The sequence below is a fragment of the Bufo gargarizans genome, chromosome 4 (assembly GCF_014858855.1).
Source record: "Bufo gargarizans isolate SCDJY-AF-19 chromosome 4, ASM1485885v1, whole genome shotgun sequence".
NCBI classification, from domain to species: Eukaryota; Metazoa; Chordata; class Amphibia; order Anura; family Bufonidae; genus Bufo; species Bufo gargarizans.
Genome location: NC_058083.1, coordinates 407,343,714 through 407,367,905, shown reverse-complemented (window position 1 = coordinate 407,367,905; position 24,192 = coordinate 407,343,714). Strand labels below are relative to the sequence as shown.

The 24,192-nt window shown below is 41.8% G+C and overlaps 1 protein-coding gene across 4 annotated transcripts in view; it reads right to left on the bottom strand.

The window, feature by feature from the left end:
• The window catches only part of ADGB (androglobin), a 281,668-nt gene that overhangs the window by 230,875 nt on the left and 26,601 nt on the right, over positions 1-24,192 (bottom strand). For all 4 annotated transcript variants that reach the window (XM_044290689.1, XM_044290690.1, XM_044290691.1 and 1 more), the window contains exons 2-6: positions 18,951-19,113; positions 16,420-16,512; positions 9,836-9,907; positions 9,522-9,725; positions 4,570-4,709 (exon numbers count right to left, since the gene is read on the bottom strand). In XM_044290689.1, coding sequence (XP_044146624.1) covers positions 4,570-4,709; positions 9,522-9,725; positions 9,836-9,907; positions 16,420-16,512; positions 18,951-19,113 — 672 coding nt within the window. The remainder of the gene's footprint in view (positions 1-4,569; positions 4,710-9,521; positions 9,726-9,835; positions 9,908-16,419; positions 16,513-18,950; positions 19,114-24,192) is intronic.

The window sequence follows — 24,192 nt, the reverse complement described above, 5'->3', positions numbered from 1 at the left end:
TCTATGTTAGAATATACTGTCGGATATGAGTTAGATGTGAAAACTCATTTCCGACAGTATATTCTAACACAGAGGCGTTCCCATGGTGATGGGGACGCTTCTAGTTAGAATATAGTACAAACTGTGTACATGACTGCCCCCTGCTGCCTGGCAGCACCCGATCTCTTACAGGGGGCCGTGATCAGCACAATTAACCCCTTCAGGTGCGGCACCTGAAGGGGTTAATTGTACTATCATATCCCCCTGTAAGAGATCAGGGCTGCCAGGCAGCAGGGGGCAGACCCCCCCCCCCCCAGTTTGAATATCATTGGTGGCCAGTGCGGCCCCCCCCCCTCCCTCTATTGTAATAATTCGTTGGTGGCACAGTGTGCGCCCCCCATCGGCCCCCCTCCCTCTATAGCATTAACAACATTGGTGGCCAGTGTGCGGCCTCCCACCTCTCCCCACCCCCCATCATTGGTGGCAGCGGAGTTCCGATCGGAGTCCCAGTTTAATCGCTGGGGCTCCGATCGGTAACCATGGCAACCAGGACGCTACTGCAGCCCTGGTTGCCATGGTTACTTAGCAATAGTACAATAGTAAAAGATTCATACTTACCTGGGAGCTGCGATGTCTGTGTCTGGCCGGGAGCTCCTCCTACTGGTAAGTGACAGGTCTGTGCGGCGCATTGCTGTCACTTACCAGTAGGTGGAGCTCCCGGCCGGACACAGACATCGCAGCTCCCAGGTAAGTATGAACCTTTTACTATTGTACTATTGCTAAGTAACCATGGCAACCAGGGCTGCAGTAGCGTCCTGGTTGCCATGGTTACCGATCGGAGCCCCAGCGATTAAACTGGGACTCGATCGGAACTCCGCTGCCACCAATGATCGGGGGGGGGGGGGGGAGGCCGCACACTGGCCACCAATGTTGTTAATGCTATAGAGGGAGGGGGGCCGATGGGGGGCGCACACTGTGCCACCAATGAATAATTATTACAATACAGGGAGAAAGGGGGGGCAATGGGGGGCGCACACTGTGCCACCAACGAATAATTATTACAATACAGGGAGGAAGGGGGGGGGACGATGGGGGGCGCACACTGTGCCACCAACGAATAATTATTACAATACAGGGAGGAAGGGGGGGGGCGCACACTGTGCCACCAACAAATTATTACAATAGAGGGAGGGAGGGGGGGGGCCGCACTGGCCACCAATGATATTCAAACTGGGGAAGGGGGGGGGGGGTCTGCCCCCTGCTGCCTGGCAGCCCTGATCTCTTACAGGGGGATATGATAGTACAATTAACCCCTTCAGGTGCCGCACCTGAAGGGGTTAATTGTGCTGATCACGGCCCCCTGTAAGAGATCGGGTGCTGCCAGGCAGCAGGGGGCAGTCTTGTACACAGTTTGTAGTGTATTCTAACTAGAAGCGTCCCATCACCATGGGAACGCCTCTGTGTTAGAATATACTGTCGGAAATGAGTTTTCACGAAGTGAAAACTTAGATCTGAAAAAGCTTTTATGCAGACGGATCTTCGGATCCGTCTGTATGAAAGTAACCTACGGCCACGGATCACGGACACGGATGCCAATCTTGTGTGCATCCGTGTTCTTTCACGGACCCATTGACTTGAATGGGTCCGTGAACCGTTGTCCGTCAAAAAAATAGGACAGGTCATATTTTTTTGACGGACAGGATACACGGATCATGGCCTCAGCTGCAAAACGGTGCATTTCCGATTTTTCCACTGACCCATTGAAAGTCAATGGGTCCACGAAAAAAAACGGAAAACAGCACAACGGCCACGGATGCACACAACGGTCGTGTGCATGAGGCCTAAAAAAATTGGGCTACACAAACAAAGCGTGAGGTTCTACGTTTTCAAGAACTCCAAGTAAGTTGGGTGAGTTGGCTGTTTGTTTTTTATATAATGCATGACTAGACTAAACTGATGGAAAATATGCATTGGTCTCTATGAACTTCTACAAAATCCAAGGAAGGAACGTATGTAAACAAATGTTCTCGCATCCAAGCAGTGGAGTCCATGAGAACATTGCAAGGTGGAAGGGACATATGACAAAGCTCAAACATGTCTAATGCTCCTTTAGCCTAAAGTCTGTACATCTCTATCAGGTTAACCGCTAACCATATTGTTGTCAAGAGAACCATGATCTCCAAGGCAACTGCTATTTTTGTCCAGTTTGATTTTGATAATGTCATAAGCAAAGCTAACTCTGTGTCCTGTCTCTCTGTCCTTTTACAAAAATTCTAATACTTCTCCCCATTATTATGATTTACTGGGAGAATTCTGAGAAGCTGGAGCAACAACTCATCCTCCATACGCCATGTTGTATATTTGCTGTTTTATACTACATGGACTTTTTGGATTACTGAGGAGGTTCCGTAAAGGGGTTGTGTCACTTCAGCAAGTGGCATTTATCATGTAGAGAAAATTAATACAAGCCACTTACTAAAGTATTGTTATTATCCATATTGCTTACTTTGCTGGCTGGATTCATTTTTCCCATCATATTATACACTGCTCGTTTCAATGGTTACGGCCACTCTGTATAATCCAGCAGTGGTGGCCGTAAACAAGGATACGAGCAGTGTATAATGTGATGGAAAATGAATCCAGCCAGCAAAGGAGGCAATATGGACAATCACAATACATTAGTAATTGACTTTTTCTACTTGATAAATGCCATTTGCTGAAGTGAGACAACCCATTTAACATGCACATAGAGCCTGTAGGTTCCTTAACATGTACATAGAGCCTGTAGGTTCCTTAACATGTACATAGAGCCTGTAGGCTCCTTAACATGTACATAGAGCCTGTAGGTTCCTTAACATGTACATAGAGCCTGTAGGTTCCTTAACATGTACATAGAGCCTGTAGGTTCCTTACCATGTACATAGAGCCAGTAGGTTCCTTAACATGTACATAGAGCCTCTAGGTTCCTTAACATGTACATAGAGCCTCTAGGTTCCTTAACATGTACATAGAGCCTGTAGGTTCCTTAACATGTACATAGAGCCTCTAGGTTCCTTAACACGGACATAAAGCCTATAGGTTCCTTAACATGGACATAGAGCCTCTAGGTTCCTTAACATGGACATAGAGCCTCTAGGTTCCTTAACATGTACATAGAGCCTGTAGGTTCCTTAACATGTACATAGAGCCTGTAGGTTCCTTAACAAGTACATAAAGCCTGTAGGTTCCTTAACATGTACATAGAGCCTGTAGGTTCCTTAACATGTACATAGAGCCTGTAGGTTCCTTAACATGTACATAGAGCCTGTAGTTTCCTTAACATGTACATAGAGCCTGTAGGTTCCTTACCATGTACATAGAGCCTCTAGGTTCCTTAACATGTACATAGAGCCTGTAGGTTCCTTAACATGTACATAGAGCCTGTAGGTTCCTTAACATGTACATAGAGCCTGTAGGTTCCTTAACATGTACATAGAGCCTCTAGGTTCCTTACCATGTACATAGAGCCTCTAGGTTCCTTAACATGTACATAGAGCCTGTAGGTTCCTTAACATGTACATAGAGCCTGTAGGTTCCTTAACATGTACATAGAGCCTGTAGGTTCCTTACCATGTACATAGAGCCTGTAGGTTCCTTACCATGTACATAGAGCCTGTAGGTTCCTTACCATGTACATAGAGCCTGTAGGTTCCTTACCATGTACATAGAGCCTGTAGGTTCCTTACCATGTACATAGAGCCTCTAGGTTCCTTAACATGTACATAGAGCCTGTAGGTTCCTTAACATGTACATAGAGCCTATAGGTTCCTTACCATGTACATAAGGCCCAATGTTACAGAGTTCTAATACTGCGAATATTATAACATGTACATTTTGATGATTTTATCAAACTACTACTTTATTTAAACTTCTCTGCTACAATTTCTTCTATTGCGTGGAGACAAGGAAGTTGCAGCTACTTTAAGTCTTGCTTTTGATACTTTTCACCTCCTCCCCTGATAATATCAGAAACAAGGAGGAGTAAGGAGATGCTTTCCTAGTGTATACTGATATACTGCATAGATGAATAGATTTGTCGGTCATGTAGAAACAGCTGGAAAACAGTCTAAAAATTTCCTTTGTATAAGTAACATTGAAGGAAAGGAATTCCTAAATTTTAGCCGCCTCCTGACCTTCTGTGAATAGAGAGTACTTACATCTCCATCGGGCCGCCAACTGCGCCAGCTCACAGTGTCTGCGGGCCGCCGCGCCAGATAAGTCCCCGAGTCTTCCTGTTAAGCTGTGTACACTATAGAAGGCAGCATTGGCGGCCTGAAGCAGAGGTAGGTACTGATCAAACTGTCTTCTCCCAACAGGGAAGGAGGCATCTGGATTTTTTTTAAAGCCTAGAGAACCCTTTTAAAATGGTTGCATAATAAGTACGGTTGGAAAAAAGACAAACTGTATGTCCATCGAGTACAACAAATGGATGGGAGAGGACTTGGACAAAGGGAAAGGCTGTGAGAAACAAGAACCCTAAACATCTCTATGACTTGAAAGACCAAAAAGTTGGATAAAGTATAAAACAAAAGAAATTTGAATTCTTCATACTCTAAACTTGCAAGTTTAATGATGGCCTTGGACAGAAGCATTGGCCATAGTTCAGCTTCGCAGGTAGTTGCTGGGAGTAGTAACTTGTCATCTTCACTGAAAGGTAGAGTGTCATCCACAAGAACTTTTCTCCAGCACCCCTGAGAATAAAGCAGAAAGAGCAAAGTAATGAAACCCCTACACAGGAATAGAAACTATGATTCAGAGCAAGTTATCCATCTCTCCTACACAAAACACTTCCATTGTTTTCCTGCTGTGGGCCGAGAGAAATTATTGACGGCTTAAATGAAGAGAAGGCACCAAGATTGTAGCTTAGGCACCACGCACGCATGCTTTATGTGACAGCCACTGATAATCTGTCCTAATTTTGTAACCCACTCACTTCACTTCCGACTTTGCTGCTTGTACTTCTGTATATATAAATATCATTGCCAAGTGAAGCCGCAACATACCATTTATTCTAAACAACCGCGCTAAAGCTTTAATTTCACTCTCAAACACATCTGCAAAATGTATTATTAAAATGGGGGTTTCGCAAATTAAATATGGCATGCAAACGCAGAAAGAGAACGTCTGAAAAAAACCTAAACAAGAACATGCAACAGAAGTGTGTGGAAGAGACAATCCACTGTAGCTCCAAGAAACATGACATTTCAAGTAGTTATCAGCAACATGGTGTATCACCAAAGTATAAATATCTAATGACTAACATTAAAGGGGATGTCCAGGGTCACAAAAAGTTTGGGCAAAGGCAGACAATAACAAAAGAACAAACAATCATCTGTCTTGCTACTCCAGCAAACCCGCTCCGGTGATCCCCACTGCTCTTTTTCAGCTTTGCTGCAGCAATTTTGTGACTGTTTTCACATGTGACCCTTAAAGTCGATCGGTGGCCTCAATGTCCTTGAGCCATGTACTGCTGAGGCCGGTGGTTGGCTGCAGCGGTCATGTATGTAGAAGGGCACATCAAAGGCTGGCAGAGCGCCTGAGTTGTGGAGCTGGTGTAGCAGGGTAGTACAACAGAAGAGTATCACGTCTATTGTTATTTTTTCACATTGTCTGCCTTTGCCTAAAATGTTAATGATCTTGGACAACCTTAATAAAATCTGAACAACATATTCTTTATCTTTCCACTTTAATTATGTATGAGAGGTCAGGGGCGCAGTAATGCCTGCGTATGGGCACTGCGCCCCTGACCTCTCATTTGCTGTGTTGACTTGTAGGCATTGGAGGCACGGTCTGCCATACGCTGACATACCTGTGGGACCAGTAGCTATAGAGGTATATACTTGACAGTGACATAACACTTTGAGCACCTTACTGGACTGTTATTTTAGCCTGCTTTCTTAGGCCTCTTTCACACAACCTTATGGCTTTTTCAGTGTTTTGCAGGCCGTTTTTTCCAGATCCGTTGTTCCGTTTTTTTGTTTCCGTTGCATTTCCGTTTTGGTTCTGTTTTTCCGTATGGCATATACAGTATACAGTACATAGAAAAAATTGGGCTGGGCATAACATTTTCAATAGATGGTTCCGCAATAAATGGATACGGAAGACATACGGATGCATCTCCGTATGTGTTTCTTTTTTTGTGGACCCATTGACTTGAATAGAGCCACGGAACGTGATTTGCAGGCAATAATAGCACATGTTCTATCTTTCAACGGAACGGAAAATGGAAATACGGAAAAGGAATGCATAAAGGAGTATTTTTTGCGGATGGTCATGATTAAGACGTACAGTCGAAACGCATAGACCTTGCCTGTCTGGCCAGCATATGAATTTTATAATGAAGAAATAAAGAAATTGGATTTTATCCTGAGCCTGCTGCTGGATTGATTGATTCCTGGTCCAGGATCCGTGCACGGAGAAGGAGGACGGTGGGTGAGCTGAAATCCCTTTTTTTATTACACACTGGTTGTTTTATTTCATCTTTGAATCTACCGCTTTAAGCTCTGAAGTTGGTATCCCGTACCTTAGGGTATAATTTATTTATCTGTCAGATGGGTCCTAGTTGACATTTGGTTCTATTTGTGTTACTATGTAATGTTTGAGTATTTTTGAGGTTGTCAAAACCATTTTTAACTAGAATTTAATAAAAGTGACATTTTAGCAGGTACATTGTTCTTTTTCTAGGGGTATTGTGCTCATGTTATGCCTTTCTTTGATCTTTTGAACAATTGCCTTCTCAAAATCTTGACGTGACCACTGGTGTGTGATAGTGGTGTGTATCACTATGTACGTATTATCCAGTCAGTGCTCACACTGGCAGCACTGACTGGATAATGTCAAACTGTGCAGTGACAAGTCTTCAATTGGTAACACCCATCTGCACCTTCACTACAAACTGCTAGTAACTCATTCATCATTTCTATAAAGAGTAATAAAGGAATGGCACATGCTAAAACAGACACCCCAGAAGGTTTACACGTCATCTTTAAAGGGAATTTGCCACCAGTATGGTACTGTTCTTACTAAGGGCAACATGAGATAGAGACAGATCCCTTTAGTGCTAGAGCTGTTCAGTACACAGCACATGCTGATGTGTCCTGATATTCATTAGCTCCTGGCTCTCCTGTACACCTGCCGCTGATTACAAGATACTTTTATATTTTAAATGTTTGGACATTTTTGGATGCAGCAACACCAGTTATGTTTATTGTTCATTTTTATATCTAAAATTGGGAAAGAGGATCATTTTAAAATGTTCAGTTGTTTATACCATAGACTGCAATAATTTACTGCAGTATATGTGGAGTCTATGGACTCCCTATTAAGCCCTGCCACAGACAGGGCTTAACAAGCAGTTTATGACTGCAGTCTTAAGAGGCTTCCCAAGGTCCCACAGAACCCCACAATTTCAACATGGGGCAGCCATCAGACCACATCTGAGGGGTTAACTGGCCAGAATCATAGTTATTTCTGATCCCAACTGGAGCAGACAGGTTTCAACTGTATAATACAGCCAGCACTTATTTACTTACTTTTTGCAACTTACTTACTGATGACCCATCTTTAGGACAGGTCATTAGATAGGCAGGGGTTGGTCTCCCGTCAATGGGAGCAGGGCTGCAGTAACCATGCTTGGCCACTGCACAGTGGATGGAGCTATAAAGTTCTGGTGTCTAGTTCTGGTGCTGGAGCTTCTGAAAATAGCTGATCAGCAGGGGTGCCAGGAAGCGAACCCCACACCGATCTGATATTGATGACCAATGCTAAGGATGGGTCATCAATAAGTAAGTGCTCTTTACAAGGGTACTTAAAAGACAAAAAGGAGGACACCATATAAGTGTTCTGTTTGTTCCCTAGTTAATGTGCATTTTTTTCTTGAACCGGAGGGTCGCTTCAAGCACCACTTATACTATATCTGTGATTTCATTAAATGAGTTAATAAACCAAAGATATTATATTGGCTTCAATGCTTTTACAGCTGATCATTGATGGTGCAAAAGTCCCAAAGGGCATCAAGGAAATTGCAGATTCCTTTTATATGGGATGACACTATAATTTAAGTTTTCTTGAGTATTTTTTCAAAATAGCTCTCCTACAGACGGTGGAAACCTTTCTCTCTAGTGTTACCTACTGTATAGGTTGCTATCCTGTAAGTCAATGTTGACCCTATATAGGGATTTTTCATAATTAGCACACAGCAGCAGGCGCTATAAAATAAAGAAATAATACTTTACTCACCTTTTACTCATTTGCCACTCCAGCACTGCCGTTCCGATCCCCACTGGGCCTACAACTGTCACAAGCCGTTCATCATTTACATCAACACTGCAGCCAATCACTGAACAGTGAACCCTCTACTCCTGCCTAGTACTGTTCCTACCTAATTGCATGATCTGCCCTAAATGGTAGCCCACAACTGGACGGCAGTCCCTTCCTATATAAGTGCTGGGTCCGAAACAGGAAAAGGAATGCAGGGAGACAAAAATAACAGATGGCTAGTGACAGAATGGCACAGCGGACAGAAGACAGAATCCAAAATGAACCAACTGAGGTCAATACCAGGAGAATCCAAACAAAATCAGAACCATTAGGGCAAACTAGGGGTAGCCAGAGATCAAAGCCAGGAGATCACATCAAATATAAGGGCTCAAACAAAAGTCAGCATACAAGCAGATGTCAGGGATTCAGTAGCAACTTCACAGAGAATACAATGCTAGTGTAGTAATCCAGAGGATAAGACCAATCACAGGCAACCTGTAGCCATCAGGGTGCCTATTTATATATGCCGCATTTCCGTCCCCTAACAAACAGATGCTGGCGGTGATGTACCGGCATAAGGACATGACAGGTGACTGCTGAGACCAGTGACTGGCTGCAGCAGTCATTTGACCGATTAATGCATATGACTACTGCACGACCAGCAGAGAAAGAAGTAAAGCCTTATGCACAAGACCGTATCCATTTTGCAGTTCAGAAATCGCGGATCTGCAAAATACAGATGGTTTGACTTTAATGGGTCCACGGTCCGCATTTTGAGGACAAGTATAGGAACAAACATACAGATGTGGAAAGCCCACGAATCATCTGTGTGCTTTCCGCATCCGTATGTCAATGCCATAAAAAAGACAGAATATGTCCGCAAATTGCAAACCATGGACCCATTAAAAACAATGGGTCAGCAAATTAAATGCAGACGAACAGAATCTGTATTTTGCGGATCCATGAATTTGAGGACCGCAAAACGGAAAGGGTCATGTGCATGAAACCTAATTGGGAAAGGAGTAGCAGCGCTAGACTGGTGGGGCATTTAAATAGTGAGTAGGGACTTTTCCTTTATTTTATAAAAATCGCTGCTCTATGCCAATCGCTGCTCTTGGAAACCACTTTAAAAGAGCCTTGAAGCACGAATCCTTCACAGACCTATATATGGTAGTCTTGGCGATCACAAAAAATGTTTTATATCTAGACTGGAGAACTTTCATGAGGTGCATTTAATTACTTACCATCCAATATAGTTTGACAACATATTTCCCATAGCTGTTGTAGAGAGGCATGTGCCCCTTTACGGCTTTACAAAGAGAATAGATGTGCTCCCATGGCTTCCATGCCAGCACTGGCGGTTCTGCAGATGAGGCTTTATTTTCCATCAGACCTTCATTGTAAATTCTCCAGACGGCACTGACCTCGCTAATTATCCACCGCATGAGCTGAGAGGTAAAATGAAAATACCATATTACAACAGAATTTTTCTTTTACATGTATAACTTAGTTTCAAGGGGTGTCAGCCTAAATCCACGGCTTGAACAGTTTGACGTACCTCACTTCCAATGAGATGTTCGTTTGCCGATAATAAATCACAGGAGGTCTCATCCTTAACAACCACAGGAGACTAAATCAAAATGGAGAAGAAAAAAAATGACACACAATATTAGGTTCTGGTGACCTCTGGGTCATTCTTCTATACAATATATAAATGTAGCACTTTTGGGTGTAATGTGTAGTATTCCCATGATATGAATGTGTATATTCTGGAAGCCTTCAGAAAAGGTGACTATCACTACGGCATCATTAGGACAAAGCTCAACCCTCTGTATGTAATATGTATGAATATAATGTTGGTACCACATTAAAGAGTAAACTTTTGTAGAATTTTTTGCGAACATGACCCTAATGCCCTAATTACAGTTTTTATAATATAGTTTATTAATGTATTTTGTATGTTTAATACACTTTACACCCCCCCCCCCCCCCCTAAAATCTACTTCTCTGGAGTACGGGCTCTAGACACTTTGGGACAGATTTATCATTACACTTACATCTTACGCCACTTTTACCATATGTCCTAAGTCAGAGTTATTAATGGTCCTTTATACTGTGATAAATGTGGTTTGACGGTAGCAGTTTATCCTTCAGTAAGCGGCTCTACAAAATTCGCACGTCTTTAGGAAAAAGTTGCATGTTCTATTAAAAAGTCGCATAAGATAAACATGGTCCTCACTGGAGTGAAATTGCGCAATTTTTAGCGACCTTTTAAATTGTCGCAATAGTAAATCTGTCTAGAGATTCATTTACATAAGAAAACACGCCCACTTTCAGAAACAGGCGAGCATAGCGCAAAACCAATAAAAGTCGCAAGTTCTTGCGCAGTTTTAGCGATTGTGCAAATTTGCAACTTTTTCACTCCATTATTTTGACTTGAGCTAATGATAAATCTGTCCCTTTATGAATGGGGCCGCAGCACAGTGAGTACGGGAAGGAGCGCACATTGCTGCTCCTGCCTGTGCCCCCCGAGGTTTACTAACTCCAGGCATAGAACATGGGTACCCTGCAACCATGTACTATACCAGGATTAGATGAGCAGAGCGGGCTCCTGCTTGTGCCTGCTTCGCTAAGCTAAAATTCCTGCATGTTAGCTCTTAGCTTAGCGAAGAAGGCACAGACAGGAGCCGCTCAGCTCAGCTAATCCTGGTATAGTACATGGTTACAGGATACCCATGTGCTATGCCAGCATTAAGTAAACCTCCGGGGGGGGCACGAGTAGGAGCAGCAATGTGCGCTCCTGCTCGTACTCACTGCGCTGCGGCCCCATTCATAAAATGTCTACAGCGGGTACTCCAGAGAAGTAGATTTTAAGCGTCCAGTGAAGCGTGCGCTTTGGTGTGGGGGGAAAGGGGGGGGGGAATGTATTAGGGCATTAGGGACATGTTCACAAAAATGTATACAAAAGTTTATAATCATAGCTTTTTATACCATTCTCAATTGCGGACAAGAAAAGGCATTTTCTATGAAAGTGTGTTGTCCGTGTTTTGCAGATCCGCAAAACACATGCGGACATGTGAACGGACCCTAATACTGATCATCCCATAGATGGGAAAATACCAAAATAACAAAAAGCCTCTACACCAATATTATTAAACCATCGAAAAAGATACCAGGAAAATAAAACAATCGCTACATCAGCTTCCTCAGTAAATGATCAGCTCTCTGTTCAGCGGCAAGCTGGGATTCCGGGGAGCATTCTGCACAGTGCCACTAGATGGCAATAATATCCTGAGTACAAAATAAAAAGAACTAAAGCAAAAGAATAAAATGAGATAAAAGGTACCCTTCTATCCTCCTCATTTATCTGCATTAATAAGTAACCAGGGATCCCAAACACTGGTTTACATTATTGGATTTCTGTAAATGTACTTGATACTGCAATTTGTACTTTTTTTTTTCTCCTCCATGTACACTTTTAAAAAAAGCTGCTTTTACTTCCGAGCTCTGTACCCACTAAACTATGTTCTCTGGAATTGAAACAGTTAAAATGTCCAAACTCTACAGCAGCAAAGCTGTTACTGGGCTTTGGTAGTCCTTGTTAGGATGCTGTTTTAACTCTCTACTTTCCAGAATGCTCAGTTTGGAGGAAACACTGCTTTATGAGCTGCTGTATCTAAATTCATTGCTTCGACATCTGACATGGCTTTCAGTTTTAGATTACAAAGAGTTAATAGATCGGCGAGGTATCTCAGATTCCTAATAATACCTAGGGGGCGCCACAGGGAAGGTCTGTATCTATATTGATTATTTAATGTGGTATCAATGTTCAATAATCAATGAGTCATCAATAATCAATAAATCATCCAGACTCTTGACATGCTCTAGAAAAAGGGATTGATCCCGAAACGCGTCGATCTGAAATAATAAAGACTTCCACTTCAGCCTGGAGCCCCGGTATCATCTCTTTGGGGACAAGGAAGCTCCTGGCATATCTTGCAAGGTGATCTCGGCGGGGGAGGCAGAGGCATAGGGGTCTTGAGCTTTATCCTATCCCCCCCCCCGGTGAAGTAAGTGTGACACTCTGTTATTACGTAACAGAGTTATCATCTTTTATCATCCACATATTGAATATTGGAGTCCATCACTGGATGATTTATTGATGACTCATTGATTATTGAACATTGATACCACATCACATAATCAATATAGATACAGACCTTCCCTAGGTATTATCAGGAATCTGAGATACCTCGCCCATCCATTAACTCTTATTTTCTATATCAGTCCACAAGAGGGTACTGACCTTTTATTTTTCTCGGCTTGGGGAGCTGCCTCACGTCTGTACCACACGTCCACTTTCACAACTCCTAGCCTCCATTATCACCGTAGTGGTTATCCCTTGGCGCCCCACATACCTCTATCCTCCCATTCCTCTCCCCCCTCTTCCCTTTTATTTCCCGTCCACCCATAACCCGTGCAGTCAACTCCATTTTTTTTACTTTTTCTTTACAGTTTTAGATTACAGCATACTGGCACAAAAACGGATATACATTTAGGGAAAAGTAGACCCCCTCCCTGTCAGACACTAACCCACGAGAAGGGAAGAAAAAAAGACCACTGCTCTTTACCAAATAGCCCACTAATCGTAATCTGTTTTCCAGCCATACTGCACGTCTCAGATAGGTGGCCACTCATTTAATCCATGGAGGCCAGCTTAAGAGTGAAAAATGTCAGGACCTGAACAATCCACATATGTAACATAGGGAATTGGGCAATAACCAGTTTAGCAATTATATTACAGGCCACAAAAAGCAACTTAAAGGCTATGTACACCTTCAGAGGCAATTTTTATTTTTATGATTGCATTTTACTCATTTTGGGCAAAAAAATTGTTTTTCAATTGGTCTTTATTAAAAATATTGCGGCGTTCTCACACAAAGGGTTAACTGTTTGTCCAGCTGTGTGATTGGTACTTTGACTTTGACTTTGTGCCACTCTTTGACTAGCCACAGGAGTGGGGGTTGCGAAAAAGTTGCTTGGGGGGGGGGTGCGCGGAGCCCCGTTCAAAAAAATTGCTGTGGGGCCCAATCAATTGTAGTTACTCCACTGAGGCATACGTTAGGCGGAGGCTAAAAACATGATGTGAATGGGGCCTAGCAGGACAGGGAAAGTCATCTTTGAAGAAAATGGCCATTTTAAAAATAGACTGTTTTGCCATCATACAAGTGTGAACAGCGGATTAAATGCATTCAGCTCCTAGGAGACCAGTGTGTAGCTTATGTTCTGTCCGATGACGGGCATAATAGCGTGGTAGGGTAAGCTCTTCTATGCATTAGAAAAAATCATTCCTATCATGAAGTGAACCCCGAGAGCGGTAACTACTGGTAAGTGACTGCAGACTGCCAGGCTTTACAATGAATTTAGTTTTATTTGCTGTCAAAGTGAATGGCTAGACAATGCATTTCAAATGTCATAGACGCAAAGTGAAATGTAGGACCCCCATAATGTTAATAATACTGTTTGCCTTGAGAAATTGCAGTGGAGCCAATGCTTTTCTTCTTTCTCCACATCTACGACTGAATATGAGCGTACATACCTGCTGTACAAGGAGAGACCCAACTCTCATTTTAATACAGAGAAATTCTGAAACGCCAGGAGTGGCAAAAACTGGTTTTATTCTGACCATGGCCAGTGAAATAGACAGGAGAGTTAGGGGTAGGTTCACACTTACATTAAACAGATCCTGCAGGCTGTTCTGGATTCGGCCAGTCACCGCCAGACCCCATTGACTATAATGGGATCCGGCCGCTCTTGCATAAGTGACGGTTTTTGGCCGGACAAAAACTGTTGCATGCAACGTTTTTTTGTCCGATCGAAAGCTGGGATTTTGCCGGAAAGTGTCCGGATCCCATTATAGTCAATATAGTCCTGCAGTGAATGGCTGTATCCGTCTAGGTCAGATCCGGTGAACTCCACCAGGCTGTCCTCTGTCGGATCCATTTAACGCAAGTGTGAACCTACCCTAAGGCCCCTTTCACACGGCCGAGTATTCCGCGCGATGCATGAGTTGAACGCATTGCACCCGCACTGAATACCGACCCATTCATTTCTATGGGGCTGTTCACATGAGCGGTGATTTTCACGCATCACTTATGCGTTGCGTGAAAATCGCAGCATGCTCTATTTTGTGCGTTTTTCACGTAACGCAGGTCCTATAGAAATGAATGGGGTCGCGTGAAAATCGCAAGCATCCGCAAGCAAGTGCGGATGCAGTGCGATTTTCACGCACGGTTGCTAGGAGACGATCGGGATGGAGACCCGATCATTATTATTTTCCCTTATAACATGGTTATAAGGGAACATAATAGCATTCTGAATACAGAATGCATAGTCAAATAGCGCTGGAGGGGTTAAAAAAAAAAAAAAAAAAAAAGATTTAACTCACCTTAGTCCACTTGTTCGCGTAGCCCGGCATCGCCTTCTGTCTCCTTTGCTGAACAGGACCTGGGGTGAGCATTAATTACATGAACAGGACCTGTGATGTCGTCACTCCGGTCATCACATGATCCATCACCATGGTAAAAGATCATGTGATGGAACATGTGATAACCGGAGTGACGTCATCACAGGTCCTGTTCGTGTAATTAATGCTCACCCCAGGTCCTGTTCAGCAAAGGAGACCGAAGGAAATGCCGGGCTACGCGAACAAGGGGACTAAGGTGAGTTAAATCTTTTTTTTTTTTTTTAACCCCTCCAGTGCTATTTGACTATGCATTCTGTGGTTTAAAAATAGTTTTTTTTCCTGTTATTTTCTGTTCTTCTGATGGATTAGAACAGGCATGCTCAACTTGCGGCCCTCCAGCTGTTGAAAAACTACAACTCCCACAATGCCCTGTTGGAGGCTGATAGCTGTAGGCTGTTTGGGCATGCTGGGAGTTGTAGTTTTGCAACAGCTGGAGGGCCGCAGGTTAAGCATGCCTGGATTAGAAGAACGCAATACGAATAGTGATGTAAACGCAGCCTTATTGTTAGGCACCTGACACCATGAAAATCAGTGTGATCTGCAAGGCCGCAGGTTATAGAGCAGGAGGAGCTGAGCAGATTGATATCTAGTTTTGTGGGAAAATATTGAGTATAACTTGTAATTTATAAATTTAAATTCCTGCTCATTCTGGGCTTTGAAGTCAAGGAGGTGATCATATCAGTGATTGACAGCCTTCCCTCTATGACTGTGTATATAGAGATAGCTGTCAATCACTGATAGGACCGCCTCCTGGAGTTCAAAGCCCAGAACGAGCAGGAATGTAAATGAATACAATACTGGTTATCCTGAGTGTTTCCCATAAACCTACTGTATATATCAATCTACTCAGCTACTCCTGCTGTACAACATACAGCTCAGATATCATGTTCCACATGGCAGGTTCCCTTTAAACTGGATCCTTCATGATGAGTTTTTAGGTCCCTAAACCGACACCATGGTGTTATACAAGCGGGAATAGGTTTATAAAGATGCCTTGGCATAAAATGTCTGTTGCTGCATTATGTACGGTATAATATATCAACTTATAAAATAGGGTGTTCTGCATGCCAATCACTGCTGAAAAGTCATGGAGGCAGTGCTGTCATCCAATTGGCACGTGGTCTGATCTTCACACCTGCCCTTGACATCCCCCCTGGCCACTCTATGGCACATGTCTACACTTGAAGAGTGGTCTTTACAAGGCATCATCGCTGTTAAAACTTCTTTTCTAAGGCATGCTGCTACTTCTGTAATATCTCTCTAGCCCCTCTAGAGCCGTTATAGTGATTTAGGGGTGCTAAAACTGATGGGAGATTTACTTTGAAATATGAAAGTATACTGAAAGTCATTTAAATGTATGAATGAGCTACCGATGTGGCGCAAAGACCATCCACAGCAACGTCTCCACTTGACCTTCTGATTAGAATTTGTGCTTTCTGTTGCAAGGTAGGGTTAACAATTATGTTCAAGAGTTTAATGCGTGCATTAGGAGCAGTAAAAGCCTAGATCTCAATGCAGACAAGAAACACTATAATACAATTCATTATAATCTCGCAGCTCTTCAAAAGAGAATTTATTAAAGCTCAGTGTTTCCATCTAGGTACAATCATTCTTACCGTGCTTGTTATAAACTCAAGGGGACGTTTCCAAGAACGGATTTTTAGATTAGCTGGTAATTCAATTTTTCCTTCAGGGTCATCAAAAAAATGCTGAAAACAAAATGAAAAATTGAATTATGGAAAATCAACAAATGTAAGTCCATAGACTCTACTCCCTACCGGGAGCTTCGAAATTGTGTAGAAAATCAGAGAATGTATCACAGGCAGGAATCGAAGATATATTCCAAAAACATACAGAGATTAATTGGCTTCCTTTGTAACTGACCCTTGTATGTGCATGTAACAGCGTGCTTAAATGGTGTAACTTTTCACACAACTTTGTATAAATAAATAGTACAAGCGACCACAAGAAACTTTGTAATATATTTTATCAGTGAGAAATGTCTAGTTCTCCTGTTATCAGCTGTTTACCAGGGTCAGAGGGGTCCCAGTCAACAGATTACTATCGATCAGTTGTTGTGTGGGCTTTTGACATGGGGAGATAATTGTATGAAATATTGTTTGTATGAATGTTCATTCTCGATCAAAGGATTGTGTAGACATATCCATCGACCAAACAACAAATGGATAATTCACGTGTTTGCCAATGATCTCATCTTTTAATGATGACATAAAGCTCATTGTTTGTCGGCAGCACATCCCCTCATGTAAACTGCAGAGGAAATGAATGGATGTATGAAAATCCGTAATGATGACTGCAGCATATGAAAGTAAACATCCGCCGATTCATTAGCATATCGTCGATGTGCCAGTGTAAAAAGCCTTAGATCTCATTTCGATTTAAAGGGTTGTCCCACAAAAAATATTCTACATTTTTCAAACCAGCACCTGGATCTGAATTATTTTGTAACTGCGTGTAATTAAAAATTTTGTATAGCTTCTGAGTTATCACTAAAATCTTTGTAGTGCCACCTGCTGTTTGCCCTTTTCTAAATTCTCTGCCCAGAGAAGAGGTTGACATGCATGCTTAGGCTACTTTCACACTTGCGTTCAGAGCGGATCCGTCTGAGACGGATCCGCTCATATAATGCAGACGGTGGCTCCGTTCAGAACGGATCCGTCTGCATTATATTGTAAAAAAAATTGTAAGTGTGAAAGTAGCCTGAACGGATCCGTCCAGACTTTACATTGAAAGTCAATGGGGGACGGATCCGTTTGAAGATTGAGCCATATTGTGTCATCTTCAAACGGATCCGTCCCCATTGACTTACATTGTAAGTCTGGACGGATCCGCACGCCTCCGCACGGCCAGGCGGACAGCTGAACGCTGCAAGCAGCGTTCAGGTGTTCGCCTGCTGAGCGGAGCGGAGGCTGAACGCTGCCAGACTGATGCATTCTGAGCGGATCCGCGTCCACTCAGAATGCATTAGTGCTGGACGGATGCGTTCAGGGCCACTTGTGAGCCCCTTCAAACGGAGCTCACAAGCGGACACCCAAACGCTAGTGTGAAAGTAGCCTTGGCTCCATCCTTCAACTGCCACCATCCGCAGTAGAAAAAACATGCCCCCTGAGAAAGTGTACGTCCCCTGAGCTCTCATCTTGACATAAATCTAGCAGACCAACAGGGACAATGAATGAGCAGATCTCTGGAACCATGTGAGGTACAGGGCTGGTTCTAACTTTGTTAGAAAAAGACTGTAATGATCTCTGATTTTCATTTTTTACATTACTCATGGGACAACCGCTCTAACTAGGGTGCAGTTGCTTCAGTGCCTCATGATAGTCCCAGCCAATGGGAACAGTGGCATAATGTTTTAAAATGTTGATTACTATACCCTAGAAAAAGCAATGCATCTTTACATAAAATGAGAAAAACCTCAATAACAAAATAAAATACATATCACTGGAGTCATCAAAAGAGGAGCCCTAGCACTTCACATAGGCTACAGCGCAGGGAGTCTTTTATTAATTTTGATTACTTTTTTTTTTTATTATTATTGCATTGTACCCATTTTGAGTTAAAAATAATTTTTTCAATTGGTCTTTATTAAACATATTGAGCTGTTTTCCCTGTACAGCTTTGAGTTTATCTAGTAGATGCATTTCCGTATGTGTTCTGTTTTTTTTTGCGGACCCATTGACTTGAATGGAGCCACGGAACGTGATTTGCAGACAATAATAGGACATGTTCTATCTTTCAAGGGAACGGTAATACTGAAACGGAATGCATACGGAGTACATTCAGTTTTTTTGCGGAACAATTGAAATGAATGGTTCCGTATACGGAACGCAAAAAACGGCCCGTGAACAGAAAAAAAAACGGTCATGTGAAAGAGGCCTTACTGCTATGGGAGTTACGGAAACAGAAGACTGCCGCTTGAATGTTTATGCAAGTCCAGCCACCCCACCTCTGGCCATGAAAGGTGGAGATGGGAATAACCTATAGTATAGGGCAAACATTAAAATATCGCACGGAAAAGGGAACAAGTTAAAAATTAGCAACATAGTGCCAAGACAAAACTGCCATTAGGGATCCCAGTCGATACCCAAATTACATTTATTTACCGTATGTAAAAAAAAAAACTTACTAATGCTGGACTCTTTCCAGTTTTGTCTTTTTCCTTTCCAGCTTTTCCCGTGTCCCATTTCTCAGCGTTGATATCTGCTTCACTCCATTCTGGCCACATTGAAGATCTTCCTTTCTTAAACTCAACAGATGCAGCCAATGTATTGGCAACCACGGACGCCACACTAGAAAGTAGAACATGTATTAATATACTTACATCAACATTAAATCCAATAACAAAGAGCATTATAATCAGTATATTGGGGGAGGTTTATCAAACTGGTGTAAAGTAGACCTGGCTTAGTTGCCCATAGCATCAGATTCCACCTTTCATTTTCCAAAGGAGATGTAAAAAAATAAAAGGTGGAATATGATTGGTTTCTAAGCCAGTTCTACCTTACACCAGTTTTGTATTATAACAGGGATAGATCCCAGTTTAACTAATACAAAAGTCAAATGAACTTTCTATCAGCTTTTCATTGGGTTTTATTTTCATAAAAACACACAGAAAGTTAGCTGACAGGAACTAAAGTCGTTTCTTCACGTACTGGCTTCCCAGCTACAAAATTTGGGCAGCCCAAGATGCCTGACTTGAAGCCCCTGGGCCCCAATGCAAAATATGTACCAGGGCCCCCATCTACCAGGTGTAATTTATAACAATGGGGAAGCAGGGGCTACAGGTACAAGGTCCCTAATGTGAGTGTTACCACTGCACCCTCTACGGCTATGCCGCCAGCCATAACACATACAATGATATCTAGGCTGAACAGCATTAAACGGTTTGTTTGGCTTAAAGGGGTTGTCCAGGTTCAGAGCTGAACCCGGACATACCTCCATTTCAACCCCTGCAGCCCCCCTGACTTGAGCATCAGAGCAGTTCATGCTCCAATGCTCTCCTTTGCCCAGCGCTAAATCGCGCAGGGCAAAGGCATTTTTGGGAGATCCGTTGATGTACAGGGGTTTTCCATGGGGCTGCCAGGAAGCCCGGTGACGTCACCGGCACTGATGGGTGGGATTTAGCGCTGCCCTAGCCAGTAAAAGGGCTAGGGCAGCGCCAAAGCTCGCCCATCAGAGCCGATGACATCACTGAGCACCCTCCCGGGCGGAAGTTTCCGCCCGGCAGTGTGTTATTGAAAACAAAAGAGCCCCTGCCCTGCGCGATCTAGCGCAGGGCAAGGGAGCGCATCGGAACACGAGATGCTCCGATGCTAGGCTCAGGGGGGCTGCCTGGGTGAAAATAAGGGTATGTCCGGGTTCAGCTCTGAACTCGGACAACCCCTTTAATTAAAAAATGAATGGCAGGCAGCAGTGAGTTAAAGAAAAAAAAAATGCCCTCTGTTCCAGCACCAGCTCCCAGAGCAGATCGATACATAGTTTTATTGGAAAAGATTCAGCAGAACTTGTAATTTATACATTTAAGGAGGACCTTTCACCTGTTCTGACAGTACAATATCAATACTTGGCACTGTATGGCATGTTTATTAGATGTGATATTGATATTTCTTTCTGATCTACCGCTCTATTGTGGCACTGTGCCCCCCGTTCTGTTTTGGCGCCCTGTATGCTAAATAACAATAACTTTTACAAAGACAGGTGCACTCTGCGGTCCTACTAAACCCTCACACTGATGTTAAAATTGAGAGATTAGCCAACATATCCTTCTGTGGAGGACATGTCTGAGCCCGAGCACAGCGCCAAGGTTTCTCAAGTAGCTCGGGACCTAACGATAAACCTACCTGTGCCGTATGGGCAATACCAGGAGCCAGTGGGCGAATTACAGGAGCGTGAGGTCCGACTGACAGCAAACTCCCAGTTACCTGACTAAATATACCTAGAATGTGTAATACAGGTATAATAGGAATAAAATACTCTGCCTAGGGCTCCCAGTAATATAACGTGACTAAATATACCTAGAATGTGTAATACAGGTATAATAGGAATAAAATATTCTGCCTAGGGCTCCCAGTAACATAACGTGACTAAATATACCTAGAATGTGTAATACAGGTATAATAGAAATAAAATACTCTGCCTAGGGCTCCCAGTAACATAATGTGACTAAATATACCTAGAATGTGTAATACAGGTATAATAGAAATAAAATACTCTGCCTAGGGCTCCCAGTAACATAATGTGACTAAATATACCTAGAATGTGTAATACAGGTATAATAGAAATAAAATACTCTGCCTAGGGCTCCCAGTAACATAATGTGACTAAATATACCTAGAATGTGTAATACAGGTATAATAGAAATAAAATACTCTGCCTAGGGCTCCCAGTAACATAATGTGACTAAATATACCTAGAATGTGTAATACAGGTATAATAGAAATAAAATACTCTGCCTAGGGCTCCCAGTAACATAATGTGACTAAATATACCTAGAATGTGTAATACAGGTATAATAGAAATAAAATACTCTGCCTAGGGCTCCCAGTAACATAACGTGACTAAATATACCTAGAATGTGTAATACAGGTATAATAGAAATAAAATACTCTGCCTAGGGCTCCCAGTAATATAACGTGACTAAATATACCTAGAATGTGTAATACAGGTATAATAGGAATAAAATACTCTGCCTAGGGCTCCCAGTAATATAACGTGACTAAATATACCTAGAATGTGTAATACAGGTATAATAGGAATAAAATACTCTGCCCAGGGCTCCCAGTAATATAACGTGACTAAATATACCTAGAATGTGTAATACAGGTATAATAGGAATAAAATACTCTGCCCAGGGCTCCCAGTAATATAACGTGACTGAATATACCTAGAATGTGTAATACAGGTATAATAGGAATAATCTACTGATAAATCCTCTCCAAACACATCTATTGTATGTATCCAGGGCACAGGGATTACCCACATTACCACCAGGTTTGCCAACTATCCAAACATTTCTGGACTGTCGGCAAAAATAGGTGACTTTTTCCTTGTGTCCGTGAAAAAAACATGTGTCCGTGTCTGTTTTGAGGCAGATGGTACATGACTAGACTATTATTTTGGTGGTAATTATCATCGTTTTACAGCTCGCAGTACATGCCGGTAATGAGGTCTTATCAGTATATTGAGCGATAGACATGGATTACTTATCTTTATCATTCATTGTGGCTTTCCAATTTGTCTGTAAAATATGTCTGTCCGTGATTTTTGGATAAGTTGTCCGGACAAAAGAAAATTTCTGGTTGGCAACCCTGACTACCACACTGGTACAAGGACAACCAGACAGCATTTCTATAATATTTGAAACATAGATAGATAGATAGATAGATAGATAGATAGATATGAGATAGATAGATATTAGATAGATAGATAGATAGATAGATAGATATAGATATAGATATAGATATAGATATGAGATAGATAGATAGATAGACAGATAGAGAGATATGAGTTAGATAGATATTAGATAGATAGATAGATAGATAGATAGATAATAGAAAGAAATATAGATATGAGGTAGATAGATAGATAGATAGATAGATAGATAGATAGATAGATAGATATGAGATAGATAGATATTAGATAGATAGATAGATAGATATAGATATAGATATAGATATAGATATAGATATAGATATAGATATGAGATAGATAGATAGATAGACAGATAGAGAGATATGAGTTAGATAGATATTAGATAGATAGATAGATAGATAGATAGATATATAGATAGATAGATATGAGATAGATAGATAGATAGATAGATAGATAGATAGATAGATAGAAAGCTAGATAGATAGATATGAGGCAGACAGATAGATAGAAAGTTAGGATGAATAGATAGATATGAGATAGATTAGATAGATAGATAGATAGATAGATAGATAGATAGATAGATAGATAGATATGAGGCAGACATATAGATAGAAAGATATGATGGATATATAGATATGAGGTAGATAGATAGATAGATAGATAGATATATAGATATGAGATAGATAGACAGATAGATAGATAGATAGATAGAGAGATATGAGTTAGATAGATAGATAGATAGATAGATAGATAGAAAATAGAAAGAAATATAGATATGAGGTAGATAGATAGATAGATAGATAGATAGATAGAAAGTTAGGATGAATAGATAGATATGAGATAGATAAGATAGATAGATATGAGATAGATAGATAGATAGATAGATATGAGGCAGACATATAGATAGAAAGATATGATGGATATATAGATATGAGGTAGATAGATAGATAGATACAGGTATGAGATAAACAGATAGATAGATATGAAAAGATAGATAGATACAGGTATGAGATAAACAGATAGATAGATAGATAGATATGAAAAGATAGATAGATAGATAGATATTAGGCAGACAGATAGATAGAAAGATATGATGGATAGATAGATAGATAGATAGATAGATAGATAGATAGATAGATAGATAGATACAGGTATGAGATAAACAGATAAACAGATAGATATGAAAAGATAGATAATTGCAGGTACGGGCTTTTTGCCGATTTGGCAAGGTTTTCACCCTTTTAATTACAACAAAATTCTGAAACAAACTAAAGCCTCATGCACACAAACGTATTTTCTTTCCGTGTCCGTTTAGATTTTTTTAACGGACCGTATGCGGAACCATTCATTTCAATGGGTCCGCAAAAAAACGGAAGTTACTCACTGTGCATTCCGTTTCTGTATGTCCGCATTTCCGTTCCGCAAAAAAAAATAGAACATGTCCTATTATTGTCCGCATTACGGAGAAGGATAGCACAGCTCTATCAGGGGCCAGCTGTTCCATTCCGCAAAATATGGAATGCACACGGACGTCATCCGTATTTTTTGTGGATTTGTTTTTTGCAGACCACAAAATACATACGGTCGTGTGCATGAGGCCTATAGGAAAGAAAGAAAGGATGGAAGGATGGAAAAGGTGAGTAGAGGAAAGGAAAACAGAAGGGTCCCTCTGCACCCCTTCTAGCTCCTGGATGCACTTGGGTCCTTCCACATGAGACCCCGATACCACAAATGGCACTGTTAGAGACTTTGTATTGGGGACTTCTGTGACTCTGCGCTGCTAATACTATTATACTGGTTATTCCGATTTACAGATCACTAATAATCCCATACCACAAGGACAGCACTGGAAAAAACGGCATCTCATTTCTTTGTAATCATTATAACCACTAGATCAGACGCTCCCTCCATCTGATATTTATTTACCAGTCTTAGGCCTCATGCACACGACAGTTTTTTTTCACGGCCCGCAAAAACGGGGTCCGTGATCCGTGACC